Source organism: Neomonachus schauinslandi, chromosome 1 (genome assembly GCF_002201575.2).
Source record: "Neomonachus schauinslandi chromosome 1, ASM220157v2, whole genome shotgun sequence".
In the NCBI taxonomy this organism is placed as follows: Eukaryota; Metazoa; Chordata; class Mammalia; order Carnivora; family Phocidae; genus Neomonachus; species Neomonachus schauinslandi.
The window spans coordinates 144,094,177-144,122,063 of record NC_058403.1 but is presented as its reverse complement, the minus strand read 5'-3'; the positions used below and the strand labels follow the sequence as shown (position 1 = coordinate 144,122,063).

The 27,887-nt window shown below is 41.8% G+C and overlaps 1 protein-coding gene across 2 annotated transcripts; it reads left to right on the top strand.

The window, feature by feature from the left end:
• CMTM6 (CKLF like MARVEL transmembrane domain containing 6) lies at positions 1–23,074 on the top strand. Of its 2 annotated transcripts, XM_021678841.1 has the most exons (5): positions 1–231; positions 10,406–10,582; positions 15,149–15,247; positions 18,757–18,922; positions 22,198–23,074. In XM_021678841.1, exons 1-4 carry the CDS (start codon positions 94–96, stop codon positions 18,892–18,894), a joined length of 552 nt encoding a protein of 183 aa, XP_021534516.1. In that variant the 5' UTR covers positions 1–93; the 3' UTR covers positions 18,895–18,922; positions 22,198–23,074. The 2 variants fall into 2 exon arrangements, with proteins under 2 accessions (XP_021534516.1, XP_021534515.1); XM_021678840.2 differs by lacking the exon at positions 22,198–23,074 and having other exon boundaries at positions 18,757–19,597.
• The last annotated feature ends 4,813 nt before the right edge of the window (positions 23,075–27,887 follow it).

Genomic DNA, 27,887 nt, shown 5'->3' with positions numbered 1-27,887 from the left:
TGGGCGGAGACCCAGGAAGTGACGGCCGTGCTGGTGGTCCTGGTGTCGGTGAAGTCCGCGGCGCCACCTCTGCGGCCACCGCGTTCCTGGGCGATGGAGAATGGAGTGGTATACGGCCCCACCACGGAGGAGGACCCGGGCCCAGGCAGGGGCCCCCGGAGAGGCCTCGCCTCCTGCTTCTCCCGGGGCCGGCTTCCGTTGCGTCGGCTCGCGCTCAAAGGCTTGCAGCTCGTAAGTCCGCTGCCGGGGTGGGCGAGCCGGGCCCGGGGACAGGGGGTCTGGCCCCGGGGCCGCCGGCCTGCGGGCTTGGGAGGCTGCCGAGCTGCTTCTCCTCGACCTGCTTGTTCAGGAAACGGCGGTTTCCACACACCTAGTTCCTTCTCTCTCGGCTGGAAAGGGGGGCGTTACCTCCCGCCGCCGGGCGGCCTCTCCACCCGAGCCTCACCCCCGCTGGGTCCCCGGTGACGACGTAGGGCCCCCGAGCGTGTTCCGCGGGTCCAGGAAATGCTTCGGAAACCCAAGTCAACAGCTCAGACTTCTTTCACTCCATCCTCTGTTACGACCTTCGTCTCCTCTCCCAGCTGTTACTCTGCATTATCGCCCGAAGTGCCTGTATTTAGATTCCCAAGTGCTTTTTATCTTTCCCTGGTTCCTGTGGTTTTCCTGGCAGGAGCCCGTGGGGGGCAGTTTAATTTGTTGGACGAAGTCTTCCGTTACCACGCACGGCATTGGGATGGGTGTTTCCAATAAATTGTCTCCCAAGTGTTTTATATTGACTGGAAAAGAATTACCTCTGAATGAGCAATATGTGTGTGCGAAGTACACAGAGAAAAGGACAGCTTGTATTTGCATGCAGGTAGCAAAAGTTGGGCATGGTTTACCCCTCTCTGAATTTCATTGAGTTTTAGTTTCCTTTAGGCAGTAAAGGTACCTTAAACCTTGTAGTGAAAATATCAAAACATCTTTGGATTTTAATTCCAGTCACGCACATACTGACATACTATGTTCTGTTTTAAGCAATGATGAACATTTTCTGCCAGAGGAAAAATCAGACTTCCTAGAATGTTCCTAAGTTGGTTTTGCTTGGTTTTTTTTTTTTTTTTTTTTTTTTTTTTTTTTTGCGTTTAGTCATCTCAAGTAAAAATAGCCAGTTTGGTTTCCTTGGGACGAACTTAAATTCTTAGAACTCCGATAACGAGAACTTACATTCTTAGAACTCAGATGACCTACTTTTATTAAATAAAAAAATAGCTCTCAGAAAACTGGCACTACTTCTGGTTGTCAAAATGATCACATCTGGGAATAGTTTGGAAATCACCTGGAGGCAGGTGACAGTGTGGCCTACGGAACCCAAGAGGGTAAGGCTCTCTCTCTCCAGCCTCTTTTTAGGTAGTTCCCAGTTGTTACCAGGCATAAGGGGCTCCCTCCTGGCATTACTCCTTTGTATCATATGGTCCTTCTACCCAGAGGTGCTCCTTTCTGTTCTTCTCTTGTCAGTTCTAACAGGACTGTTAGATATCAGTGGTGTTCTCTGCAGTGGAGCTCAAATGTTTCTACACAAATAGAAATCTTTAGAACAGAAAAGATTAATATCCATATCTGAAGTATTCTTGCTGCTCTACAGACATCATCAATATTGGTGTCCTGCCTGTTAAATCTCATTTGCCGTTGTCTGTTTTTCTTTTCTAATCAGAAATGGCAAAGCTGAGGTAAAATTTCCCATTACCTTATTTGTAGTTTAATAAACTGTAGTTCCATGTCCTTGGAATAGACATACAACCAGAAATTTTGGTGATAGACTTTTTACTTAGATGTGGAGAAGCGGGGTGGGGGGGGGATGAATTTGCCTTGTAGGGGTTGGTGGACTGTTCCAGCTTGTTCCCCATCATAAGGAGAAAGAGGGAAAGAATAAAAACTAATGTCTCTTCTTGAAATCCATTTACAGGCTTATCTTGGAGGTACTGCAGGTTGGGTTCCACACCACCGCAATAAAGCAAATATCACAATAAAGCGAGCCTAATGAATGTTTTGGTTTTCCAGAGCATATAAAAGTTATGTTTGCACTATACTGTAGTTTGTTAAGTGTTCAATAACATTATGTCTAAAAAAATGTACATACCTTAATTCAAAATATATTTTTTTGAGAGGGAGAGCCGGAGCAGGGGGAGGAGTAGAGAGGAGGGAGAGGGATAAGCAGACTCTGCACTGAGCGCAGAGCCCAACAAGGGTCTCAATCCCAGGACTCCAGGATTATGACCTGAGCTGAAACCAAGAGTCGGGTGCTCAACAGACTGAGCCACCCAGGCTCCTTAATTTAAAATATTTTATCGCAAAAAAATTCCAGCCATTTTCTGAGCTTTCAGCGAGTTGTAATCACTGATCATATCACCATAGCAAATATAATAATGAAAATGTTTGAAATATTGCAAGAAGTACTGAAATGTGACAAAGACATGAAGTGAGCAAATGCTGTTGGAAAAATGGTACCAATAGACTTGCTTGACTCAGTGTTGCCACAAACCTTCAATTTGAAAAATGTTAATTATCTATGAAATGCAGTAAAGCAAAGTACAGTAAAACAGGTATGCGTTTATTTATTTATGGGGAACTTGTAATGTTATAAGCTTTCTTTAATAGAGATTTTAAAAAATATTTCATTATTGCTTTCCATTTTGATTGTTGTCTTTTAGTTCCTGCTTTGAGTGATGGCCTCTATCTTTTCACAATAGTGTATATTATAGGAGTTACCCAGAAAGTTCCAAGGAAGTTATAATGAAATAAATTAAAGCTGTCATCCAGCCTGGGGCAACAGGCAAAGTCATATTCTGCCTTTAGGTTGTTTTACTTTAGATAACTTATTTTTTTTTTTAAGTAGTTTTTTTTTTAAGTAGATTTGCAGAGCTCCAATAAGGAAACAACTGTAATATAGAAACCCATAATCAGAAGAGGTACTTTAATAAGAGACATGCAAGCCCTGTGACGTATCCAAAATGTGCATTTCTGTGTTTGGGTATATTATTCTAGACCCATAAATCTTATTAAAGTCTCAAAACCCCAAAAGAGAAAGGAACCTTATTCTAAAACTTAAAAAATCAGACTCTGTGTACTTAGGAAGTTCTTAAGAGTCCAAGGAGATTGAATTGGATTTCCTCCGAGGTTCTTCTCACTAAGATTTTTACAAATCTCTGAGGCTCTGTGGGGTGTGCTGGTACAGAGCTGAACACCAAACCAGTAGAGAGTGGAGCCTACAAACAGAAGGAGAGATTAGAGATAAAGGAGCATAACTAGCTCTTGAGTTACATACCCCTGGAATTATATAGCTGTGTCTGCTACCATTCAGATAAAACCTTAATTTTGTCAAAGGCTTGTCCAAAACCTAAGCATCCCTTAACTACCATCTGCCCTTCCAGAGCTGAAGAAGAAATACTCAGCTGGGAATGCAATGTAAGGAGTCATCGCAGTCCTAAATTTATGCAGTTTATTTCTTTATCAGTTTATTTTATCCTTAGATTGTTCCTTATGCGCATATATATATACACAAAAATGTATATTTGTGTATGTGTGAAGTTTTTGTTGTTATTTTTGAGGGAGTTTGTTTTTGTTTTCAGGGGAAAATTGACATTAGGCAACCTAATTCCTTGCTGGTAAGCTGGTGCAATGATCTGAATATGTGTACAAGCTGACATTGTGTTTATGGTACCAGCTGAATGTCGTGATGGCCTCTCAGTACTGTGATTATAATGACTCTTCAGGCAGACAGTTTGATTTAGAATTCACCAGGGATTTAAATTTATCAAATTATAAAATAATGTTACTCTGTAAGTGCCAAGAAACAAGTCACTTAGAAGCAGTTTCTCTTATATTGGTGCTCTCTTCATTATTTCAATGTGAAAATTGATCTGTAAATTGAAATCCTCTATTTTTAACCTTGAGGAAGATCCATAAGGTCAGCAAATTATATCTTTGAACCTTTGTAAGTAAATATTTGCCTAAGGCAAGGGAGGCCTAGCCTAACTTCAGGCTGACTGACGGATTTGTTTACTTGGACCTTACATAGGACTACAGGTTTTAGTAGCAAGTTCATTAATTCACAAATTAATTTTGTAGTGGGGCCTTATAATGAATGGCATTAAAAAGCATTAAAAAGTTCTTTTTATAAGAAATGTTTTAGTAGGAGACTTTAACAAAGACCGATGATGGAGAATTTGTGTTTAATATAAAGACTGTTAATGTTAAGGAAGACGGACGTTTCAGAAGGGGTAGTGAAACTGAAATGAAGAGAGACACAGGGTAGTCACTATCTGAATGTTTAAATCACCAGAACTGTGACTAAGCCACGTTTTAGTCACTAAGATTTCCCAAATGTGTTGATCCTAGCACATTGGTCTTAATGTAAAATTTAAAAAGGGGAAATGCGCAAAAACTCTGATTGTAACTTCAAAAATCCAGTCTTAAGGGAAAACCCACGCAAACATACATAGCTGTAAAATGAGCTTAATAAACAGTGTTTGGGGGGCGCCTGGGTGGCTGAGTCGTTAAGCGTCTGCCTTTAATTCAGCTCAGGTCATGGTCCCAGGGTCCTGGGATTGAGCCCCGCATCGGGCTCCCTGCTCTGCGGGGAGCCTGCTTCTTCCTCTCCCACTCCCCCTGCTGTGTTCCCTCTCTAGCTGGCTCTTTCTCTGTCAAATAAATAAATAAAATCTTTAAAAGAAAACAAAAAAAAACATTGTTTGGAGTCGGGGGGGGAGGGGAACAAGCGCAAAGTGGGAGTCAGGAGACCTGGGTTTTGGGCCATATCTGGCCAGGGTGGGACCTAGCAATCAGAGATTCGTTCCTCCATCGCCTGTAGTCACAAGGGTGGGAGACTGTGCCCTCCAAGGACCTCCCAGCTCTAAAGGCTTGACAATTCCCATAGTTCTATTTGGGTAAAATTTTATGTCATCAGAAGCGGTCACATTGGGTGTAATGTTGTTAGGTTCTTAATAGTCAGTAAGCGATATTTAATGTGAGGTTTTCATGCTACTGAGAGTAAAACTACCAGAAAATAATAATTGAGTCTTTCAACCTTTAACATTCATTATGATTTCCTTACCCAGTGACCTTACCTCTTTTATCCTTAACCACTTTGGTATTTAATGCTGGTGATTACCCATTTCTTGAAATTATTCCTTCCCTTAACTTTTACACTTAATTTTTTTTTCTTTTTTAATACAAAAAGTGTTTGTTTACCAAAAAATATATATAAATTAGGAAATATGATTAAAATCAGCCATGCTTCACCCCCCCACATCACTGTTTAAATTAATGATTTGGAGTATGTTCACTTGCTTATTAAAGAGTCTTCCTAAGAAGTGTTAGACCCCCTGTGACTTGCTTGTCAGGTGCGAGTTACTCTTTTCCCTCCTACTCAGGCCCCACCCAGTCCTCTGCTCCTCCTGTCTTCTAACCAGCTAAACCAGGCAGGTAGTCCCTGTTGCTTTCATCCAAAAGTCCATACTCCCTGGCCTGATCACCACATAACCACACCCAGCTCCTTAAACATTTCCATCATCACTCCCCACTCAGGTCAGTTGCCTTATTATCCCTGTGGGGTTTACCATGCAAATTCTTGCCTTCATGAATCTGTTCTTTTTTGTCCTCCACCTGGAATGTTCTCTGCCTTTCCAGATCCTATGTATCTCTTAGCCCTGCTTTGAGTCTTGCTTTTCCACTTATCCTTTCTAGCTACTGTTAGTCCAGGTGGATCCGAGCATTTTCCTGAGATTTCCTGAATCTATATATAATGGATGGTCAATTATGAGGTGTATTGTTTTCTTATACATTGATCTTGTTGCTCTGTCATTACATGTTCCTATACATATTATAGTGTTGGATACATGATACCCAAATGCACTTCTTAAAAAAGATTTTTGTAATTGAGGTATAATTGACATGTATTAGTTTCAGATGTATAACGTAAAAATACTGTAGAGTGCTGTGGGAGATTATATAGGAAGGTTCGGAGCATCAGACAGATGGGAGGAGTCAGGAGAAAACTTCATACTGAATATAGTTTGTAGTGCTGATTTTTTTGGTCTTAAACTGGGACTAGGAACTAGTAAACATCCAAACTTGATATCGTACCCCTTTAATCTCTCAGGATGTCCGGGTAGGATCTGCCTCTTAATACTGCTCTGAGGCTTGACTCCTGTTCATAAGTTTGGAACAGGACTGGTAAGGAAGACCCTGACTGCTGCTGGCTGAGCTGGGTCCTGCCCCTTTCTTACTGAGAATAGACAAGCAGTCTGTATCTCTGCAGAAAAGATTTTATTATCATATGGCTTACATAGATGAGCGTTCCTGATAACCTAGTTATTGTGATAAGAATGGCTCACGATCAACTAGTCTCAGACCCCAGTTAGAGCTTTAGGCTGATATCTTCTCACAGTTAATTGGCTTTTGTATACCTGAGGTATATTTTGCAAATTTGTCATGGAGGAACTCCTAAAAAGTTGGATAAGATTTAACACAGAGGCAAGAATAAAGCAAATGGAATATTAGATGTTTAGTATTTTATTATACTGTAGTCATGTAAAAACTCACCCTGTAATTATAATTACAGGAGACTAAGGAAGTACCTTTACACAATGACTTTCTGGGATTTGTCTTGGTGTGTCACTTTGTATCCTATGGTGTAATAATTGGGAACACCTTACCTAACCTAACAGCTGTCTGAAGGCGGTTGTTTGGGATATGTTGGACTATTTTATGTCTTACTAACTTGTAGGAAATCATACCAGTAGGCTCTGTTTTCATCCTTATATGGATTCTTTTCAGTTGTGGGATATATGAAATTTTGTATTAACCAGTTGGAGAGGGAAAAATCCCTTAGAGACCTTCATACCAATTTAGGTTTGACCATTTTTTTTTAAACTTTTTATTTTGAAATAATTATAGATTCACAGGAACTTGCAAAACAAAACATACAGGGAGATCCTCTGCACTTTGTGTATGTGTGTGTGACCTGTGTAGCTTCCTAGAGTCACCACCACAGCTGGTCCAGAACCGTCCTATCACCACAGGGTTCCCTCCTGCCACCCCTTTACAGCCACACCTTTCCCCTCTCCCCTGGCCACCACTGTTTAGTTCTCCAGCTTTGTAGTTTGTTATTTGAAGAATGCTATATAAATGGAATCATGGGGGTGCCTGGGTGGAGCAGTTAAGCCACTGACTCTTGGTTTCAGCTCAGGTCGTGATCTTGGGGTCGTGAGATCGAGCCCTGAGTGGGGCTCCACACTCAGCACAGAGAATGCTTGGGATTCTCTCTCCCTCACCCTCTGCCCCTCCCCACCCAAAATAAATAAATAAATAAATCTTTAAAAGCCTAAATAAATGGAATCATGTAGAGTGTAACCTTTGAGTTTGGGATTTTTTTCACTGCATAATTTGGACATTCATCTACATTGTTGCATATGTGAAGTTTGCTCCTTTTTACTGCTAAGTAGTATTCCATGGTATGGATGTAGCACAGTTTGCTTAGCCAAACAGGGACATCTGCATGGTGTCCAGATTCCAGAGCTGTTACGAATAAAACTGTTATGAACATTCATGTGTCAGTTTTTGCACAGACATGTTTTCATTTCTCCTGGTCGTATGCAGAATGTGGGAATGCGGTTGCTGGGTCATACAGCAGTGGTGTGTTTAGTTTTTAAGAAATTGCTCGATTGTTCTTCAGAGTGGTGTACCATTGACTTCTGTTTGATGAAAATATTTTGTAGCCTGGGTGGTTCAGTTGGTTAAGCATCCCGACTCTTGGTTTCGGCTCAGGTCATGATCTCAGGGTTGTGGGATTGAGCCCCGCGTTGGGCTCCACGCTCAGTGGGGAGTCTGCTTGAGGTTCTCTCTCTCCCTCTGAGCCTCCCCCGACTCATGCTTTCTTTCTCACTCTCTAAATAAATAGAATCTTTTTTAAAAACGAAAATATTGGGGCACCTGGGTGGCTCAGTCGTTAAGCGTCTGCCTTCGGCTCAGGTCTATCCCAGGGTCCGGGGATTGAGCCCCGCATCGGGCTCCCTGCTCGGCGGGAGGCCTGCTTCTCCCTGTCCCACTCCCCCTGCTTGTGTTCCCTCTCTCGCTGTGTCTCTCTCTGTCAAATAAATAAAATCTTTAAAAAAAAAATATTTTGTAGGATAACATTTTTATAATATGCAATGTATCTGCTGATTTTGGTAGCACACTTGTTGTCATTAATATATCTGGTTGCTTCTACTGATCTGAGGGGCAAAATGGCATTTCCCGATAGGCTTTGATTTAGGTCACCAGTCATTTTGATGGTCTTAATGCTTGAAGGAAACTCCCTTGGCTTTCACAAAACCCACACTAACTGCCCAAGTGAACCTCTCTTCTCTCTCTTCCTATTTCCAGAGAAGAGTTAGCCCCAAACCTGGGCTCTGAATCCTATCTATAGAGAGCCTCTTTTCTACCTTGTCTTTAGACCGACCCGTCTTATTGGTTTCTGCCTAAGTATTTAATCATGCTCAGTTCTCTCCCATCTTGAAATTCCCTTCCCTTTGACCTCGTCCACTACTCTCCTATCTGGCCACTCTTCCCACGCTATACCTCTTGACTCTCCTGACTCTCTCCCATTGCTTTGTCTTCCCCTCACTTCCCACCATACAGTACTGTAATCTCAGCCTCCCTGGTTGACTACATTGACATGGGCTTGCTGATGTCACCGGCAGCCTTCTTGTAGCTCAGTCTCATGTCAGTGTCTCTGTGTTGTTCTTACCCGACCTCTGAGTAGCATTCATTACCCGTGCTTACTTTCTCTTGGTAGGAATACTTTTTCCTTGGCCTGCTACCTCCTTGGACTGCTGCTCCTAATTGTCCTTTGCTGATGTCACCCCCTCTGCACATCCCTTAAATCTTGGGTTTGCTCAGAGTTCTGCATAAAGCTGGCTTTCCTCATTCTGGGTGATCTCACTGGCCGATGCCCACGTCTTCATCTCCACCCTAGACCTCTCCCCCGAGCTGCAGACCTGTATATCCTTTTGCCCCCTAGACACCTCCCTTAACTCTTTTGCAACCCCCTCATATACAGCACATTTAAAACAATGTATTCTCTTCCCAGCATCCTTGCCTCTTAAAAAAAAAAAAAGACAAAAGAACCCCGACTCCTTTTCCTGCAGTGGGGCCCCAGTATATTAATACCTTATATACAACAGTGGGAGTGCTGTTAAATCCCACTTGCATTTAATTGAGTTGCCAAATTCACCGGACCTTACCATTGTGCATTCAGTGCACGGCGTTCTGACCCATGCCTGTCTGAGCACTTTTGCCTCTGCCATCAGTTGACTTGGGTTATTCCCACTACTACCAATTATACTTTTTATGGTCAGACATTTAATTAAATATCACACAGACTGAAATTGAGTGGGAAAAGGAATTGTTTTTGTGAAAACTAAGTTGAATGCTTTGGAAAGTCCAGAAAATAAATTACTAAAATATTTGCTGCGGAATTAAGTGAGAGCAAGGTAACTGTAAAGGGCTAGTAAAACTAGTCCAAATCTAGAAGGATTCTGCCCTCCGCTTCTCTAGTGTCCAAGGTCTTGCTCCACTTCAACTAAACATTAGTCTGCAAGTGGTAATTATAGATGATGAAAGTGATTAGTGCAGAAAACATGACGTGGAATTCCAATCAGTAGGCTCAAACCCAGAGAAAAGCCCTATTTCCAAAGATTGGTGAATAAACATGCCTTTTTGCTTTAAGTTAAAATAAAGCGTTCACGTCTGTTATCTTGTTTCCTACTCTATTTGTATTGGTCCTGACAAAGGGCTTCTGCCGCTTCTTGCCTCTTGCAGTGATTGCAGGAACTGTTCTCCATCACCACTCCCCAGCTCACTGTCTTCCCCTGGTTTCTTCCATCAAGCTTCCCAGCTGGAAGCCTGAATGTTCGCCCCTTTGCTTTAAAACCCTTAGAACCCAGATTTTTTTAAACTAGTAAGTGAGGACATTTAGATCTAGCCTCCGCTTACCTCTCTAGTCTCGTCTCATCATTTTCTTGCTGCCATCCCCTTCCTTCACACTGGGTGCTTGAACCAGGTTGACTGAACTCGCTCTCTCGGCTCAGTGGGGGTGGTGGGATCTCTGCGTGCCTTGGGGTGGGAGGGTGCCAACAACACCCTGTAATTCCTGGTACCCTGTAATTCCCCCAAGTCTAGCATTTAGCACTGGGTAGTTAATTATTTGTGTACTTGGGTTCCCTCAGGCAACCAGATTGTGCAGTTCTGTGGAGATGGGGTCCATTCAGTAATCGTGTTTGCCACAGTCTCTACTTTCCAGAGAGTGGAGTGAACAGATGAGTTTTCTGAATACTGTCGGTTTCTCTGGAAAACACTTGAGTAAACAGCTTTGTTTCTTTTGTAGTTGCTGTCCCTGCTGGCCTTTGTGTGTGAGGAAGTCGTGTCACAGTGTACACTGTGTGGAGGACTTTACTTTTTTGAATTCGTAAGCTGCAGTGCCTTTCTTCTGAGTCTCCTCATCCTGATTGTGTACTGCACTCGCGTTTATGACCAAGTCGATTCTACCAAAGTCAAGCAGTCGGTAAGCGTGAGAAAAATAGAATCCCTTTACGAAGAACATGGCTCCTTTGGAATCTTGCGTAGTTTTATTCTTCAGAACAGTGCTGCTTTCAGAACTCCGTAGCACGAGAAGACACTCTCCATGGTTCCAGTTCTGCCCCTGAGCAACTCCATTTTCCCTGCCAAGCAGGGTGGGAGAGGGGGAAAGTGAAATCAGAAAGGGGAAAGGGGGAGACAGACTCGGTCAAGGGTTTACAGCTAATTGGTTTGATCTCATTCACACGAGGTATTTTTTTTTCTTTTTTTTTTTTTTTTTTTTTAAAGATTTTATTTATTTATTTGAGAGAGAGAATGAGAGACAGAGAGCACGAGAGGGGAAGAAGGCCAGAGGGAGAAGCAGAGCCCCCCGCTGAGCAGGGAGCCCGACGTGGGACTCGATCCCAGGACTCCGGGATCATGACCTGAGCCGAAGGCAGTTGCTTAACCAACTGAGCCACCCAGGCGCCCCTCTTTTTTTTTTTTTTAAACACGTATTTTTTAAAAACTAGGATTTTTGTCCCTTCTGATTTCTCACTTTTCAGAGCGTCACTCTTGGGTTCTACAGTTGTCCGTTGTGTACCTGCTGTGCGCCGGGCATTAGGCTAGACGTTAGAGAGAGTGATGAACTCATGTGAGGTATTTCTGGAGCTTCTCAAATAAAGCACCACATCATGCTGCCTATTTTGTTTTGATTTTGATATTATGAAAGAAGTTATCAGGGAGTGAATTAAGGCACTTGTTGAATTCACTGTTCAGAAATTTCCCTTTTAATGAAAGCACACATGAGAATTTTATTTTCACAGAATCAGTGATGCATAACTTTCTAAAGACAGTCTGCTGGTGCATGTTTTTGAGTATAGTGTGGATTTGTGAGATGACACATGATTCACATGTTTACTGCACTTAAGAAAGAATTGAGCAGTTTCCTTCTTCAGTAGTGTTGGAACTAAGCTAATAGTGGTTTGTGACAAGTACATGTCAGCGTTGACATATAAAAGCATTCACACCTCTGAGGGAAAAGATACAGTTAGGGTGAGTTTTTAACTATTAAGAACGGAGGATAACAAGATCAATACAAGCAGTAAGATTCTGTTAATTTTTTTTTTATTTTTATTATTATTTTTTTAATAGATTTTATTTATTTATTTGACAGAGAGAGAGCACAAGTAGGCAGAGTGGTAGACAGAGGGAGAAGGAGAAGCAGGCTCCCTGCTGAGTAGGGAGCCCGATGCGGGGCTCGATCCCAGGACCCTGGGATCATGACCTGAGCCGAAGGCAGACGCTTAACGACTGAGCCACCCAGGCGCCCCTAATTTTTTAAATTAATGCAGAGTAAGCATCGGGTCAGATATTAATATACACCTAAGAGATTTACTTTTTTCTATATACACTTTGGTGCCTTTTAAGTCTGGTGCTCTAAGAATCCATTACCTTCTTTTAACAGAATATTTTAAGTTTAAAAATTAAAAAGCAAAAAAAGTTGATACCACAACAGTTAAAAAAATAACTTTGAAAACCAGATTGGAGCTGAATCACATCCACCAAGCCTTTGATGAGCACATACATGCAGCTCTTGGTATGGCCGATACAGGACTGGCCCATTACCTTTCCTGATAATAGTTGCTGTCAGCACGGACTTGCGCCAGACACTTCATGTACTGTGATTTAGAATCCTCACACCATAAGGCTCCATTTTCCTGTTGAGGAAATTTGGGTTCAGAGTGGTTACATACCTTGTCCAAAGTTACACAGCTAGGGTAAAAATAAACTGAGACTGGAACCCAGGAAAGCCCTCAACACTCTGCATTCCATTCTCTGGCCTCCCCCGATTCCGGCTGGTACCAGCGCCCTACCAACTTGTGATGCTCTTGTGGCAAATGTTATCACCTCAGGGATCTCCCTATAATGATGGCAACAGCAGAACCCATTTATTGTATGGAATGCATATTAAGAGGATGCAGAGAATACCTTAGAATTTTTGTTAATTTTATTTGTAACCTTTGTAAATCCTTCCTTTTTACAGAGAGGTATTCGGTAAGATTTTTGGATGAGTGAAAAGTTTAGTAGTATATTTGAGCTGATTGATTTGTAGTTCTAGTGTATAAATTTATATTTTAAGCATTAAAGATCGAAATTATTTTTTCTTTTCTTATCTCTCAATGGCAAAACAGTATCACCGTCCATATTTTAGAAAGGTTTAGTCTTTAGTGTTGCATCTGTAATGTTTAAGAACATTGATCTTTTTGACAAGAAAACATTGATCTTTTTGACAAGAAACAATGTTTTCCGGTTTAATGGTTTAACTAAACTAAACAAAATGTAAAACATTTATTACATCAGAGGAGCATTTAAAAGTAATTTAAAAAAAAAACATTTTAGAGTAAGTACTGATCTTAAAATGTTGGAGGGGGGAATAAATCAGTCATTTCATCCTAAAACAGCTTTTGTAAATATTTTACTATATCTCTTTTGGGTCTTTTTTGTCTATTCATAGGTGATTTAAGAGTCATATATGCTGTACTTTCCACCTAACATAAGGATTTCATGTTTGTTTAAAAGGTTTAAAAATCACTTTTACTCTCAACTTACTAATGTACTTACATACTTTTTAACGTCAGAGAAGTTTTCTGTTTTACAGAGAATGTTTTGAGAGGGTGGTGGTGGTGGTAATGCCTAGGGAGTGGGAGGAATAAGCTTTTTGAAGGGAGAATCTTTTCTGTTCTGTGCTGTTGGGGCTCAGATTCTGTCAAGAGTAACAACAGCCAACACTTACGGGACATTTACTGTGTGCCTGGCACTAATCTAAGCACTTTCTACCAATTAACTCTAATCTTTAGAATCGCCTCTGAAGAACATACTGTTACTACTCCCATTTTGCAAATGAAACTAAGGAAGACAGATGTTAAGTAACGAATTCAAAGTCGTAGAGCCAAGAAGTAGCATGACTGGGATTTGAACTCGGTCTGGTTCTAGAATCCATGTTTCTTGAACACCACATTAGTCTGCCTCAAAATGGTTGTCTTGTTTAATACCTCCTTGAATGTACTCCAGATATTAGTAAATGGAGTTTTATTTGTATGTCACAGATATGAAATAATATTCAAAGGAACAGGAAAAACAGAATATTGCAGAAAAACCACCTCTTTTAGAAGCAAAGAGAAAATCTCTTACTTTGTTTTATAAATGTTAAGTGTACAATTGACAGTATAGGAATTCTGTATTGGATGGGTTATTGATATTAGGTTTAGTGGAGATTGCACTTCAGAAAACCCCGAAAGTATCAGACTTAAAACCCTTTGGAATGGCCATCATTTTACCAGTTTCTCCTCTGAGTCAAGTGTGCATGTCAAGCACTGGTTTCACTTGGCATCTGAGAGGAGCCATACAAGAGTGTGCCTGAGAGAACCCTTGGAAACTCAAGGAGAACTTCATGTCATGAACTGCATTATGAGGAGATATGGAAGCTTTTGTAGAGTAGATAAACTCATGATACAAGCTCATTTTGGGTTACTCACTTGGAACGATTGGAAGCAATATGTTATTGCAGAAAGCTTAAGTGTCTAGAAAACATACTATTGGCATATTTTATGTAGTTAATGATGGTGGTTCTTCTGATTCTCTCTTTTCCAGAGTGCTTTCAAAGCACTGAAGTACCCTCAGAGAGGCCATCCTAGCATAGAATACAGATCTTCCTCGACTTACAGTGGTTATTACATCCCAATAAACCCGTCATAAGTTGAAAAGACCCTGAGTCAAAAGTGCATTAATACACAGCCTCCTAAACATCATCGCTTAGCCTAGCCTGCCTTCAGTGTGCTCGGAACGCTTACATTAGCCTGCAGTTGGGCAACATCATCTACCACAAAGGCTGTTCGATAGTAAAGTGTTGATTCATGTAATTGGATACTATACTGAAAGTGACCAACAAAATGGCCGTGTGGGTACAGAAGGGTTGTCCGCGTACCTGTTGTTTACCCTCGTGATTGGTGGCTGACCCGGAGCTGCTCCCACTGTGCAGCATCACAATGGAGGATCGTCCCACACAGCGCTAGCCTGAGAAAGCATCCAGACTCACAGTCTGAAGTACAGTTTCTCCTGAACATGGAACATTTTTGCAACATTTAAAGTGAAAAATCATAAGTGCAACCATTGTAAGCCAGGGGCCATCTGTACTTTGAAAGGAAAGAAAAATTTTTTTGTTTCTAGTTTTTGGGGGTTTTTTTTGCTGGCAGTAAGATGATTTAATAAACCTTTGGCTTTGATAATTTAATATGTCCTTGAGAAAAAGACACACACACACACAACCTTTTGGGGAGCTGCTCTTATTAAAAGATTATCTTGTGATGTACTTTGAATATGCTCTGTGCAAAGTGTGGATAGTGTTCCTTTATAGGGAGGTTAGTGAATGCCTGATTTATGGAAAAGTTAGGAGCTGAAGTATGTAGGTTTGGGCTGTGTGAAGAAAAAACTGTCACAAAGGTTTTTAAAACTAAAAAACAAAAGTATTTGTTTCATCAACCTAACCATGTTCTTTATGCACACGTTACAGGATTTTTATATTACTATGGGAACAGGATGCGTGTTTTTGTTGGCATCCATCATTTTCGTTTCCACACATGACAGGACCAAAGCTGAGATCGCTGCAACTGTGAGTACCTTGTATTTCGAACCCTTGCTTAGTTTTGTTTCCTTGGAAATATGGAACTTGGAAAGTACTTGACAGGTGATACAATATGGGAGAGTAGTTTATCTTGTAATTTTTTAGTGTAATTTTGAACAGAGGACTTAAGAGCAAATAAATAGGATAGCCTTAGAAACCGAGAACCTGTCTTTAGACTTTAGAATAAAAGCCCCTTTACTCCACATATGAACGTGTCACTGCTAATGGAAGTGATAGAATTGACTTTATTATCCCGTACTTTTCTACTTTGCAGTCCAGCAAAAATATACTTACATGCCAGGTGCTGTTCTAGGTGTAGAGAATACACAGGAGAAATGATCCAAGGGTTCAGCCTTTATAATAAAAGAGATAGATAAGTAAATGTCTTTATCTGAAATCCTTGGGGAGGGGGCAGTTTTGTTTTGTTTTGTTTAGAATTCAGAATATTCTGGTTTTTAGAAAGATAATCTTGCACATATCATATCTCAACTTCAGAGGCCTGGGGCAGCACCCTATAATCCAACATGTTAATATTTCTGAAGCATGAATATTCACAGTAAAAAGGATAAAGACTGTAAGTAGTTTTACCTCGTGCCACTTTTGAGCCCAGTAAATTATGAAAACTTTACTTTTGTAGCTTTCTGGATTTGAGAGTTACAAATCAAGGATCATGCACCTGAATTGGTACCAGTGTTGTGAACGTGAATAACTGATAACTGAGTAACAAATCCTCTTGCACGTCAGCTGGGTTCCAATTAATCCTTGGTTCATGACAAAACTGAAGTTATAATTAATTGACTTGTCAGCTAGTAGATCATTAAAACTACTTTTAATTACAGAACAACTCAAAAGGAGTTCAGAGCCTTGCATGGTTCTACCTACCTGTTCATGTGAGCACAGTTTATTAGCACACATGTAAAACATGTAAAACAAAACAGAAATGAAATTAATGCTGAACCTTGACTCATTCCAGCAATAAGTAATATTTCTGCATGGGCACATGAACCAATGGGTACATGAAGAGAAATGTCAAAGTTTTAATAGACCCTTTGGTTAATTTCAGTTTATATACATATTTTTGTTGCGGAGGAGTATTAATAAGGGTAATCAGTAAAATGTTTTGTGGTGTGGAAATGTATTACTATAAAATCCTTGGAGGGGGCCACCTGGTTGGCTCAGTCAGATGAGCGGCTGACTCTTGGTTTCGGCTCAGGCCATGATCTCAGGGTGGTGAGATTGAGCCCTTGCCTTGGGCTCCGCGCACAGCGGGGAGTCTGCTTGAGACTCTCTCCCTCTCCCTCTGCTCCTCCCCCAGCTTGCTTGCTCTGTCTCTCTCTAAAATAAATAAATAAATAAATCTTTAAAAAATAAAATAAAATCCTTGGAGGAAGTGAAATAGAGTTGAGGAAAGTTGAGTTGAAGGGGGAAAGAGAGCATGGCATGAAATTACCAGCTATTAAAACAGAGCTTATTGGTGTGTGACAATAAGGTGATGTGTTAGATTAGTGCAGTATTTAGATTTCATTGGATATATTTAAGAGTTAATGGTAGTTTAAAAACTCAGTATTTATAATATGCTGGAAATTACCTTTTGTAACTATTTAAATTATGAAAAAATTTACAGACTTGAGTGAGGGAATCCATTTAAAAAAAAAATTGTGAAGTATGTGAGCAAAAGCTCTGGAAGATCATTTGTCTGGATGATATGGCGTAGAGGGCGCTGCTTGGACTAAAGCTCTCGAGGGGGTTAGGGATGACTTCACAGACAGGGTGATATCTGGTCTGTCCTTAGAGCATGTAATATGTTTGCCGGGCAAATAAAGGGATAGATGCCATCAAGCCAAAATGAAGACTCCAGAGGGGAGAAGTGACTTGGGTTTGGAGATGTGGGATTGATAATTTAAATGGAGGTTGGATGTGTTGGGGCTATGGGGGTGAAATCATGAATTTGGAGTTGAGTTTGCTTTACAGTGAGATGAGGCAGAATGCATATTCTTTAGGATAGAGGGATTGGGTGTGAAGGGTCGAGAAACTGGAGCAGATGACAACAAAATGTTAAAAATCTAGAACAGGGGCACCTATGTGGCTCAGTCTGTTAAGTGTCTGCCTTCGGCTCAGGTCATGATCCCAGGGTCCTGGGATCGAGCCCCGCATCGGGCTCCCTGCTCAGCGGGGAGTCTGCTTCTCCCTCTGCCTCTGCCTGCCGCTCTCCCTGCTTGTGCTTGCTCTTTCCCCTTCTTCTGTCTGTGTAAAGTAAATCTTTAAAAAAAAATCTAGAACAAACTGCTGGTTACCAGAGGGGAGGTGGGTGGGGGGATGGGTAAATAGGTGATGGGGATGAAGGAGTGACTTGTTGTGATGAGCACAGGGTGATGTATGGAGGTGCTGAATCACTGTATTGTACCCCTGAAACTAATATTATGCTGTATGTTAACTAACTGGAATATAAATAAAAACAAACAATAATAAAAATCATGGAGAGATGGGGTGTTAGAGGTGGAAGGGACTTTAGCCATTACCTACATAATTTTCTCTTTTAACAGAGCAGTTCTTTGGCTCCCATTCCTTTAAGGGTTTTGCTAGTGAAGATCTCTTCTTGACAGAATTCTCAGAATGTTTGATCATATGTTAGAAGAGTACAATGAGGAAGTGATTTAAAGGAAGAGGAAGTAGGTAGTGGTGTCATGTTGCTGTGTCATTATTACAGTGTGACAATTCACTGGAAAATATTTTTTAGGTAATTTAACCTAAAAGTATCTTCAAAATAGAATTTCTGTTGATCAGTCAATGGATATTGATTACTTCTTGCCATTGTCACCTGCGCTCAGCTCCCTACTCACTCATTTCCCTTACCTCCTCTGTGGGTCAGTCTAACCATTGCTAATAATCTTGTGTTTTGTATCATTTTATAAGATTTTGGTTTTCCTCTATTAACCTTAGTTTCACAGATTGGCACCCCACACATACACGTGCACACACACACGTAAGACAGGACATCTCTGTTTTGGGAAACTTCAACTAATAGCCATTATTCTAGAATTTCTTTTTGTAACATCTATTTTTTTGATGCCCTTAAAAAGTCTTTTATTACTAAGGTTAAGAATAATGTATATAAGATAGGGGCGCCTGGGTGGCTCGGTCAGTTAAGCACCTGCCTTCGGCTCAGGTCATGATCCTGGGGTCCTGGGATCGAGCCCCACATCAGGCTCCCTGCTCCGCGGGGCGTCTGCTTCTCCCTCTGCCCCTCCCCCTACTCGGGCTCTCTCTCTCTCTCTCCCTCCCTGCCCCTCCTCCCGCTCATGCTCACTCGCTCGCGTGCTCTCTCTCTACACTCTCTCTCTCAAATAAATAAATAAAATCTTTAAAAAAAAAAAAGACGAATGTGGATTAAATTGACGAATCATCTTGCTTGTATAAAACACTACCAGAGCCAAGTAGGAAATGTGAGATTATATTCCAAATCTGTCATATAAACCCTTGTTCTTTTTTCTCCTCAGGTGTTTGGATTTCTAGCAAGTATTATGTTCCTGTCTGACGTTGTCATTATGTTCTGTGAGAGACGACAGGAGTCCCAGATGAGGAAACCAGAGGCTACCAGGAGGGCAGGGCCCCTCACAGAACCCCTTAATGCTTAAGGACTTTGGGGACTGCGTGTTACATAAGGTATTGACTGTGCCTGAGCCCTGGCCGCTTGTGTAGAATTTGTGTAATTGTTAAGCCACTTCTTTTGGAGAGCAAGGGGAAGGGCAGGAAGGCAGTTTTATTAACATTGGCCTGTGTGTCAGTCACCACAAATTAGGCCAGAGAGTTTTTGGGCTTAAAAAAATTTTTTTTAAATAACAGTCTGTCACATGAAATGGTTCTGTTTTTGTTTTGGAGGCGAGGACAGTTGTTTCTTTAAATCACATAGCTCAACTGAAGATAATTTATTCTGTCGTCGTTACTAGGCCTAGCTTTCAAATTAAGGCTGCACAGCCAGCATGATTAAGTTCATCCATTTAGAAATTGTTTCATTTTTAAATTAATTTGCTTAGCCAGGATTTTTTTTTTTTTTTGATGATCAGATAAAATTTAATGTATATTTAAGAGATCACTATTTAAAATATTGGTCTAGATTTTTTTTTCCCTTAAAAATGTAATACCCAGGCTTTACTGTATCTCAGCCTTAAAATTATATTGTTACATTTTAGGATAATAACTCTTTCTGAGACCTTTTATAGCCTGATAGAAACTGTATGGGAGGTGTTGGTATTTTATATGTATAAAAGCAACAACATCAGAAACCACATGTTTTTACTGCACTTTGGTGGTTGTTGATAAGCAAAAAAAAAGTTTATATAACACACAGAAAAATGGAAGAAACTCTCATGGCTAAGGACCAAAGATAAAGAAGATACACTTTTTGCACAATACAGTGAAAGTAATTATAAAAACAGGCTTCAACCACCTACCACTGTCTGAAGAGATAAGTTCATACTATGAGTTAGAAATTGGTCCATTTCCTTACTGGCATATGGTTATTTCTACTGAAGTTAATACAGCTCTGCAGGCCCCATTCAGAGTTTTCTTTTAAGCCTCCCCTCTTTTTAAAACCCCAGCCTTTGATTTTTCATCTATTTGAGATTCTCCCTTTTCTGTCTCTTTATCCACATGGTCCATACACTGCTTCATCACCCGACAGAGGTGAGCCTCTAGCTGTGACTCTTGCTTGATGGCAGTGGTCTTTAGGTGGTCCAAAATTTGGGGCCCTTTTAATTGCATAGAATATGTAGCAGGATCTTTAGGGTTCTTGTTCCCACATTGGGCATTACTCTAACTTCTCTTTGGGGGAGCCCTTCTTAAGAAAGTGAGCATCTAGCAAATCCTGCCCAGGTTAATACTGATGATGGTGTAAGGGAGTAGTCTACCCATTCTCAAGAGACACTTCCTAACTAGTTCTGATAATTTGGGAGCATTGTCTCTTGCTGGCAGGTTGTCTTAGACCCAGCCAGACAAGGCACTCAAGACAGGACCTTTCTGACCAAGTGGTTCACAGAGTAGACCTCTCTTGTCCTCCTCTTGGATTTTTGACTCAGGACTCTAGAGTTAAGGCAATGAGCCCATGCGTCAGGTACTTCAGGACTTTGGTGGAGGTCTCCTGGGCTAGCTGGGCTGGGTTATCTATTGGAAGGAGCGGAATTATGTTTCCAGTGAGACAATTTAGTGACCCTGTCCTTTTTAAATTTCTCATTTATGTGTTGTCGATGTGGCGAATGTGGTGGTCAGAATTCATTATGGCCAAACACAGCTTCTCCTGTCTTTACTGACTCAGGACCTTATCCCTTTGTACCAGAGCTCGGGTGCTAGCTAGTTCTGGTGGGTAGTCACCACTGCCGCCTCCCTGGGAGATAATGAAACCGATTACTGATGCTGTCGTTACTGGGCATACCATCCAAGAGAGGAGAAATAGCCTGGGTCTGGGCTCCAAGAATAGAGTGGTGCAAAAATAACTCACTTCTGGTCGGCAGGTTCTGGAATTTCCCATCTAACTGTACCACTGTCATTTGAAATACCACCGAGACCCAGCTGGGTTTCGCAGCAAATGGTCTGGGCTACCTCAGGGGCCTCTCGTGCGCATGGATTTGGTTGAGGTTGATGGACATGTCCCCGCCGGCCTCACACATGGAGCGCATTGACATTGAACTTCAGCTCTGCTTGTTCTGAGGCTTTGCTTCCATTTGTTTGATTGGAGCACAAGTGAGCCTCATAGCTGCCACTTAATCCTTCCCTTTTCGGGAAGATCATATATTCACTAGTACTTTTGGTCACTCCAGAACTTCTCTTCATATTGTTTGTTATGGGACCCATGACTGATTAGCCTCCCTCTTCTGTTATAGAAGGAATGAGAGGAAAAAGACCATGTGGAAAATAAAAAGTTTTCAAGGAGAACTTGGGACCAAAACCCCTCCTATGTCCAAAACAGGGCACACTCAATAAACTGAAAGTTATCATAATTTTTTATTAACAGCCATGTTAGACTTAATTTGTTATATTTTGTACAAATAAACTGTTTAGAGTGGTTCTTAAAAATTATAAGGGAAATGCACATACAGTATAAAAATTTTATAATTGCTGTACTTAAATTATGTTCTGTTTGGGGACTGGGAAATGTATTTTTACATTGTTTATAGCCAATCGCTTTTGTATTTATCAATTTAAATCCTGTGTGTCTTTTTTTTTTTTTAATCTTGCTCAATGTCAAATTTTGTAGTCTTCTTTTTAAATAAATCCATTTTATTGTCTGCCTTTGTAGTTGTTTCATTGTTACTTCAGAAGCCTGATGCTCAGGGTGCCTGGGTGACTCAGTCAGTTAGGCAGCTGCCTTCAGCTCAGGTCATGATCCTGGAGTCCCAGGATCCAGCCCCACGTCAGGCTCCCTGCTCAGCGGGGAGTCTGCTTCTCCCTCTGCCCCTACCCCCTCTCCTGCGCGCGCTTTCTCTCTCTCTCTCTCTCTCTGCCTCAAATAAATAAATAAAATCTTAAAAAAAAAAAAGAAGAAGCCTGATGCTGAGATGAAAACTTTCTCCAGACTTCTAGGAGTTGGCTCTACAACCGTGGTAAGTCCCTGTGTAGAACACTGAACTGGGGGTCCACCCAGGTGTGGGGCACAGGAAACAAACCCTCTTCCTACCCAGGCGCCGCCCCTCCCGTTGCCAAGACGGAACACACCTTCAAACGGTATTTTTAAGGAGCCATATAGGAAAAGTCACAAAGCAATAAACACCTTGAAATACTTGCAAAGAAGCATATTGGGACTCTCCCATCACATCTCTCGATGTGGCTAAACAATGCTAAAAACAAAATAGGCACATTCTCTTTCAGACTGTCCAGTGACTGGGAAAGTGTGAAGCAAAACCAGGGTGGTTCTGGTAAAGCTGCAATCGTTTGTGTCGTTGCAGAATTCCTGCCTCCGGTCTGGACGAGAACAAGATCTTTATTGTCATCAAGAACTCCCTGGAATTTGTACATTCTTCAGAGTTTTGTGTTTTGTTTCGATAAAGAACATTGTGTATCAACGTGCAGTCAACTTCGAGGAGCAAAAATGTAATTTAAATAGGTCTTAACCAGTAAGGACAATGTCTTTCCTAAGAAGCCCGGGTAGGGCAGTTCTGTGACTGGTCAGAGTTCAGTGACTCAGTGGTATTATCAGGCGCCCAGACTCTTTCCATGTTTTTCTGCCCATCCATCTTCTGCTGTGAGTTTTTATCCTTAGGGTTGACCCTTGATGGTGTAGCAAGATGGAGGCAACATGTCCAGACATCGTCCACTTGCACGACAATGTCCAAAGGCCCGAAGGGAAGAGATTGTGTATTTCTCTGTCCCGAAGGTGTTCCTTTTTCCCAGAAGCCCCTCAGTGGACTTCACCTACTTGCCTTCTACTAGAAGACTTTCAATGCCCATTTCTAAATCGCTTACTGACCTGGAGAATGGCATTACTGAAGAAATGGCCTAAAGTAATCCAGATTCCTCTCCTTTGATGGGAACACCCTTGGAAGCATATAGCCTTCCATTACCCGAACAGATTGGTTCTGTAGCAGGAGAAGGGCCACTGGCCTGGGGTTCAACAGTATCTGTCATAAGCAGGTTGAGGATCGGGCCCCAGCTAGGGGAAATAAAATTCCATTTAAGAACATTTCGCAGGCCTGACTACCCCAAAACAATTTAAAATAGAAAAACTAACGGTTTTGATGTCTAGACTAAATTATAGTTGTACAAGTAATGGGTGCCATAGAAAATTGGTTTAATAAAAGATGGTAAGTATTGTTCTTTTCCTGAGATCTTCACTTTTAATTGTGGGACTACGTCAAGCACCGGAAGTACGGAAGATCAATACCCTGTTGTAGACACCACCCAACTTTAGTAGATCTTAACTTTTTACCAGATTTTCTTGAAAGGTCCTTGTTTAAAACAGAAAATGAAGTTTCACTTGTGAAGTACCACCACCTCGAATTTTGCTCTTTTTACTTTTCCAAAGGCAAACACTACCGTGCATTTGGTGGCTATCTTTCCTGCTTTGTCGTCTGTGCTCTCTATAGAGATGTACCCATAAGCAATGTATAACATGGTATCTATGCTGTATTTATCCTTTTACAGATGGCTTTCTTCAGTCAGTAGTATTTTGAAATGTATCTGATACATGCAGCTCTAGTTCATTCATTTTAACTACTCCTTGGAATTCCATTGAATGGATATGCCACAAATTACTTACCTCTCCTCTGTTGATAGAAAACTTTTAATGTGGTTTATTTTTGACCATTTCAACCAGTGTTGCAGTGAACAAACATTTGAACATCTCACGCATATGTGCAAGAGTTATATATAGAATGTGTACTTAGAAATAAAACTGTTGGGTCACAGTTTGTGTGCAATTCCAACACAGCGAAATATTTCCAAATGGTGTCCAAAGTGGAGACTTCTCAGCAGGGTACGGGGGTGCTTGTTTCATTATTCTTGTCTTGCACTGAGTTAGTTCGGCTGAATAGTTCTGAGCTGGGATGGAAGTGGTCTCTCATTTGATTGTACACTCTCCTTATTACTGGTGAGTCTGATCATCTTCTCATTTGGTTGTTGACCTTTTAGGCTTCCCCACATCAAAGAGTTGCTCGTTCATATCCTTTGCCTTTCTTTCACATTGAGGTTTTTTTTTTTTTTTAACTCATTTGAGAATTTTTGACATATTATGGATGTTATCCTTTGTTAGTAATAAGCCTTGGAAATATCTTCTCAACATCTGTATATTTTAACTTCACGTCTTTGCTTATTGATTCTTGTTACCTCAAGGTCAGAGATGTTCTCTGCTTTCTAAAATGTTTAAAGATTTGCATTTTATATTTAGTACTTGAATGTACCTTGATTTCTGTTTGTGGTGTGAATACCACATGCCATCTGATTTCTCGTGTTAGCAAGTGACTCTTTGCTCCTCTAAGAGACAGAGTTCCCTCTGTCATTTACCAGGTTTATGTATATGTGTGGGCCCAGGGCTGGCTTTCTTGGGCTGTTTTTCTATACCTAGGCTAATACCACAGTCTTGATAAAGTGTTAATATCTAATAAGTTCAAAATTGTTCTATTCTTGGCACTTTTTAAAAAAGATTTTATTTACTTATTTGAGATAGCACAAGCGGGTTGTGTGGGGGCAGAGGGAGAGGGAGAAGCAGACTCCCCACTGCAGCCTGATGTGGGGCTCAATCCCAGGACTCTGGGATCATGACCTGAGCTAAAGGCAGATGCTTAACCAACTGAGCTGCCCAGGCACCCCTATTTTAAAGACTTTTTAAAGAATAGTTATAGATTTGCAGTAGAATTGAGAGAAAGGATACAGAGGTACTCCACTTTTTACTCTAAAATTTTACGATAGGTTTGGCAAGTTCCATAAAAAGCCCTCATTAACTTTTTCTTGGAATTGCATTGAATTTATAGATTAATTTTTGGGGAAATGATTTATCATTAAACTTCATCATGAACCTAGAATCTCCACTGATTTGGGTCTTTTATTGTTTTTTAGTAAAGTCTGATGGTTTTTTTTTTTTTTTAAGATTTTATTTTTAAATAAAATCTTCCCAGCGAGAGAGGGAACACAAGCAAGGGGAGTGGGAGAGGGAGAAGCAGGCTTCCCGCAGAGCAGGGAGCCCGATGTGGGGCTCGATCCCAGGACCCTGGGATCATGACCTGAGCCGAAGGCAGACGCTTAACGACTGAGCCACCCAGGCACCCAAGTCTGATGGTTTTCTTCATAAAGGTCCTGCACGTCTTTTGTCAGATTTATCCTAGATACTTCATTTCTGCAGGTTTCCAGAATGGGATCTTTATTCTAAAAATTACATATTCTGGTTAGAATAGTGGGATGGGATTGTGATAGATTGTTATTGATCTTGAATCCAGCACTGTTGCTGGCATCTCTTGTTACCTCTGAGAATTTTTGGATTCCTGTAGGATGTCTCACATCCTGGATTTATTTGTGTCCTCATGTCATTTAACCTGTTCCTCTCTTCCCTGTGTTTCCTCTAACCGAAAGAGAGCTCTAAAGGCTTGCTTAAAATCAGATTAGTCTTTTCCTTTACTTAAGGTTTTCTGGCGGGTGATGCTGTGGACTTCACCAGGCTCTCGAGCAGGCCTGCACTAACTGTACCCTTTGTGGTTGGGGGGCTGACATCGGATCCCTCCCACCACCAAGGTTCCGATCAACTTTGTAGTTCAAGGTTTCCATCCCTTGACCTTTCTCTACATCTGTTATCAGAAGTTGCAAAATGGTGACTGTCATTCCTGCCACTTTTATTAGCTAAAATTCTTCAGTAATGCTCTTCACACTTGTAGCACACATATTTGACGTTCTAAAAACAACGGTAATCGGTACTCCTACTCATCTCCTGAACGATACTAAGTCCTTAGAAGTAATGCCCATCAGTTCTTCCTGTCTACTGCTACTTCCTGTCTTCTTCCTGTCCACTGTTAATGGCCTAGTAGTTTTTGCTTGATCGTGTTTTAACACCTCCCTCGCCTTCCACGAGTTCGTCTCAGTGCTTTTCTCTAGATGTGGTTGCTTCACATAACCATGGATATAACATAAATATTGTGCCTGTAATTAACTAGTTATGTGTTTCCATGGGGGCCACATTCAATTTATTATGTCATCACTAGCCCAGTCCTGGGTGGCCCAAACACCCGACCATACGGCTAGGCCATTAGTGACAGCCCATGAGCCGGCATACAGGTGTTCACGAGATCCCAGGGAGGTGAACGCTGGCTAGAAGTCCCACGTGTTCAGCCCATTGCACGGGGTGTCCACAGCTGTGGGCCGTGACCCGTTTACCACCCCTGGATGGCTTTAGCGTTGCAGAGGACCTGCTCGCCTTGGAGGTGGGTGGGCTCTTTCATCACGGATTCTTGTCAGCTGGCTTATTTGGTAGGTGAGACCTTCATTTAACCAGCAGTTCATTAGGGAAAACACTATTTCTGTCTAATGGGTGGGCAACCACCTGTTTGTGAAGATGGTTAAAGGCTCAGGGTTTGGCCCTTCATCAGAAGATCCATTTTCTTCTCAGGAGAGGACTTTCTGGATCTTGTCCCACCTATGGAATCTAGTTCAGAGTTGCCAGATGAGAATGTCAAATTGGACACGGTTTGATTTAGGGCCCAGGAATGCTAGCAGTTGACTCTCGGCAGCAAGAGGAAGTCCTCAAATTCCAAAGTTCACAGGCCCAGAAGTGGAGTTTTCATCGCTGGAGGCACCAGTCAGCTGGGTGATCAGTCAGACGCCTCTAGTTCCTTGAAGTCTGAGGGAGACAGGCTCTAGGGGAAGGCATTTACTGCTGCCTGAATTGCCCCTATGATTTCCTTGTTGTGGCCTTCACTGAAATGGACACATGTCTGGTGACTTGAGGTGGAGGCTGGAGGAATAGTCCCAGGTTTGGGACATACTGTCCCCGATAGTTAATATGCAAAGCAGCCAGTTTGAGTGTGGGGCCACTTCTCTTATAGTTGGTGGCTACTATAAAATTTGTCCTAACTTTTTTTTTTAAAGATTTTATTCATTTATTCATGAGAGACAGAGACAGGGAGAAGCAGGCTCCCCACGGAGCAGGGAGCCTGATGCGGGGCTCGATCCCAGGACCCTGAGATCATGACCTGAGCCAAAGGCAGACGCTTAACGACTGAGCCACCCAGGTGCCCCAAAGATCTTTTTTTTTTTTTTTAAGATTTTATTTATTTGTCAGAGAGAGAGAGAGCACAAGCAGGGGGAGCAGCAGACAGAGGGAGAAGCAGGCTCCCCGCTGAGCAAGGAGCCCGATGCGGGACTCGATCCCAGGACCCTAGGATCATGACCTGAGCCGAAGGCAGACGCTTAACCAACTAAGCCCCCCAGTTTGTCCTAACTTGATTGTGAAATAGCTCCTTGAGCTGTGACACAGCTTCCAAGATGATCGCTTGAAAGGCAGGACACTTGGATTCCGTCCTCACTTAGGGCCCATCTGGCTTTCAGCAGCGGTGCTTGGGTGGCATGTAATGCAGCAAAGGCAGTTTTCTCCGTGGGGCTGTCATGGAAATGCATAACCACCGGAAGTTCACATTATTATGCTAGCTGTGTCCCAAACACTGATGATCTGTCATTGGAGAATTCAGAGCAATATAAGTGTATGTTGTCACTCCTAACAAGATCTGAAAATCAAGTATTAGCAACGCCGTCAGCTGCAAACCAAGAACCAGGTATGATGGTGGCAACACATCCCTTCGCTTTGATGATGCCGCTCACTGTGGAAATGGACAAGACCATGTTCTTTAAGCTTCCACAGTCTACGGTGAAGCCGGCTTGCGCTGGCTGGCCAGGGTGTTCCACTGAAGGGAAGCTCTGAAGCTTTGCACGGCACCCCTGGCAAGATGAAACCTTGTGCGCGAAGACAATGTACTTTTTCTTCTCCCAGGAAAAGGCACGGTTTCCATCCTCATGCTTGGCAAGCTTTATGGGTAAACACCACTCTCGGCTCGGCCTCTGAGTGACCCTTATATGAACCACCAATAGAGGTCGCCATGAGTGTGTCCTGTGAGCAGGTTCTTGCAAAAGAGCAGCGAGCACAGTCCAGACCAAAAAACAA

Bases quoted from the DNA above. Each gene is read 5' to 3' on its own strand.
- CMTM6 (XM_021678841.1), top strand. From the start codon at position 94: ATGGAGAATGGAGTGGTATACGGCCCCACCACGGAGGAGGACCCGGGC. The intron at 232-10,405 runs GTAAGTCCGCTG...TTTCTTTTGTAG, and splicing joins CGCTCAAAGGCTTGCAGCTC to TTGCTGTCCCTGCTGGCCTT. The intron at 15,248-18,756 runs GTGAGTACCTTG...TTTTCTCCTCAG, and splicing joins AAGCTGAGATCGCTGCAACT to GTGTTTGGATTTCTAGCAAG.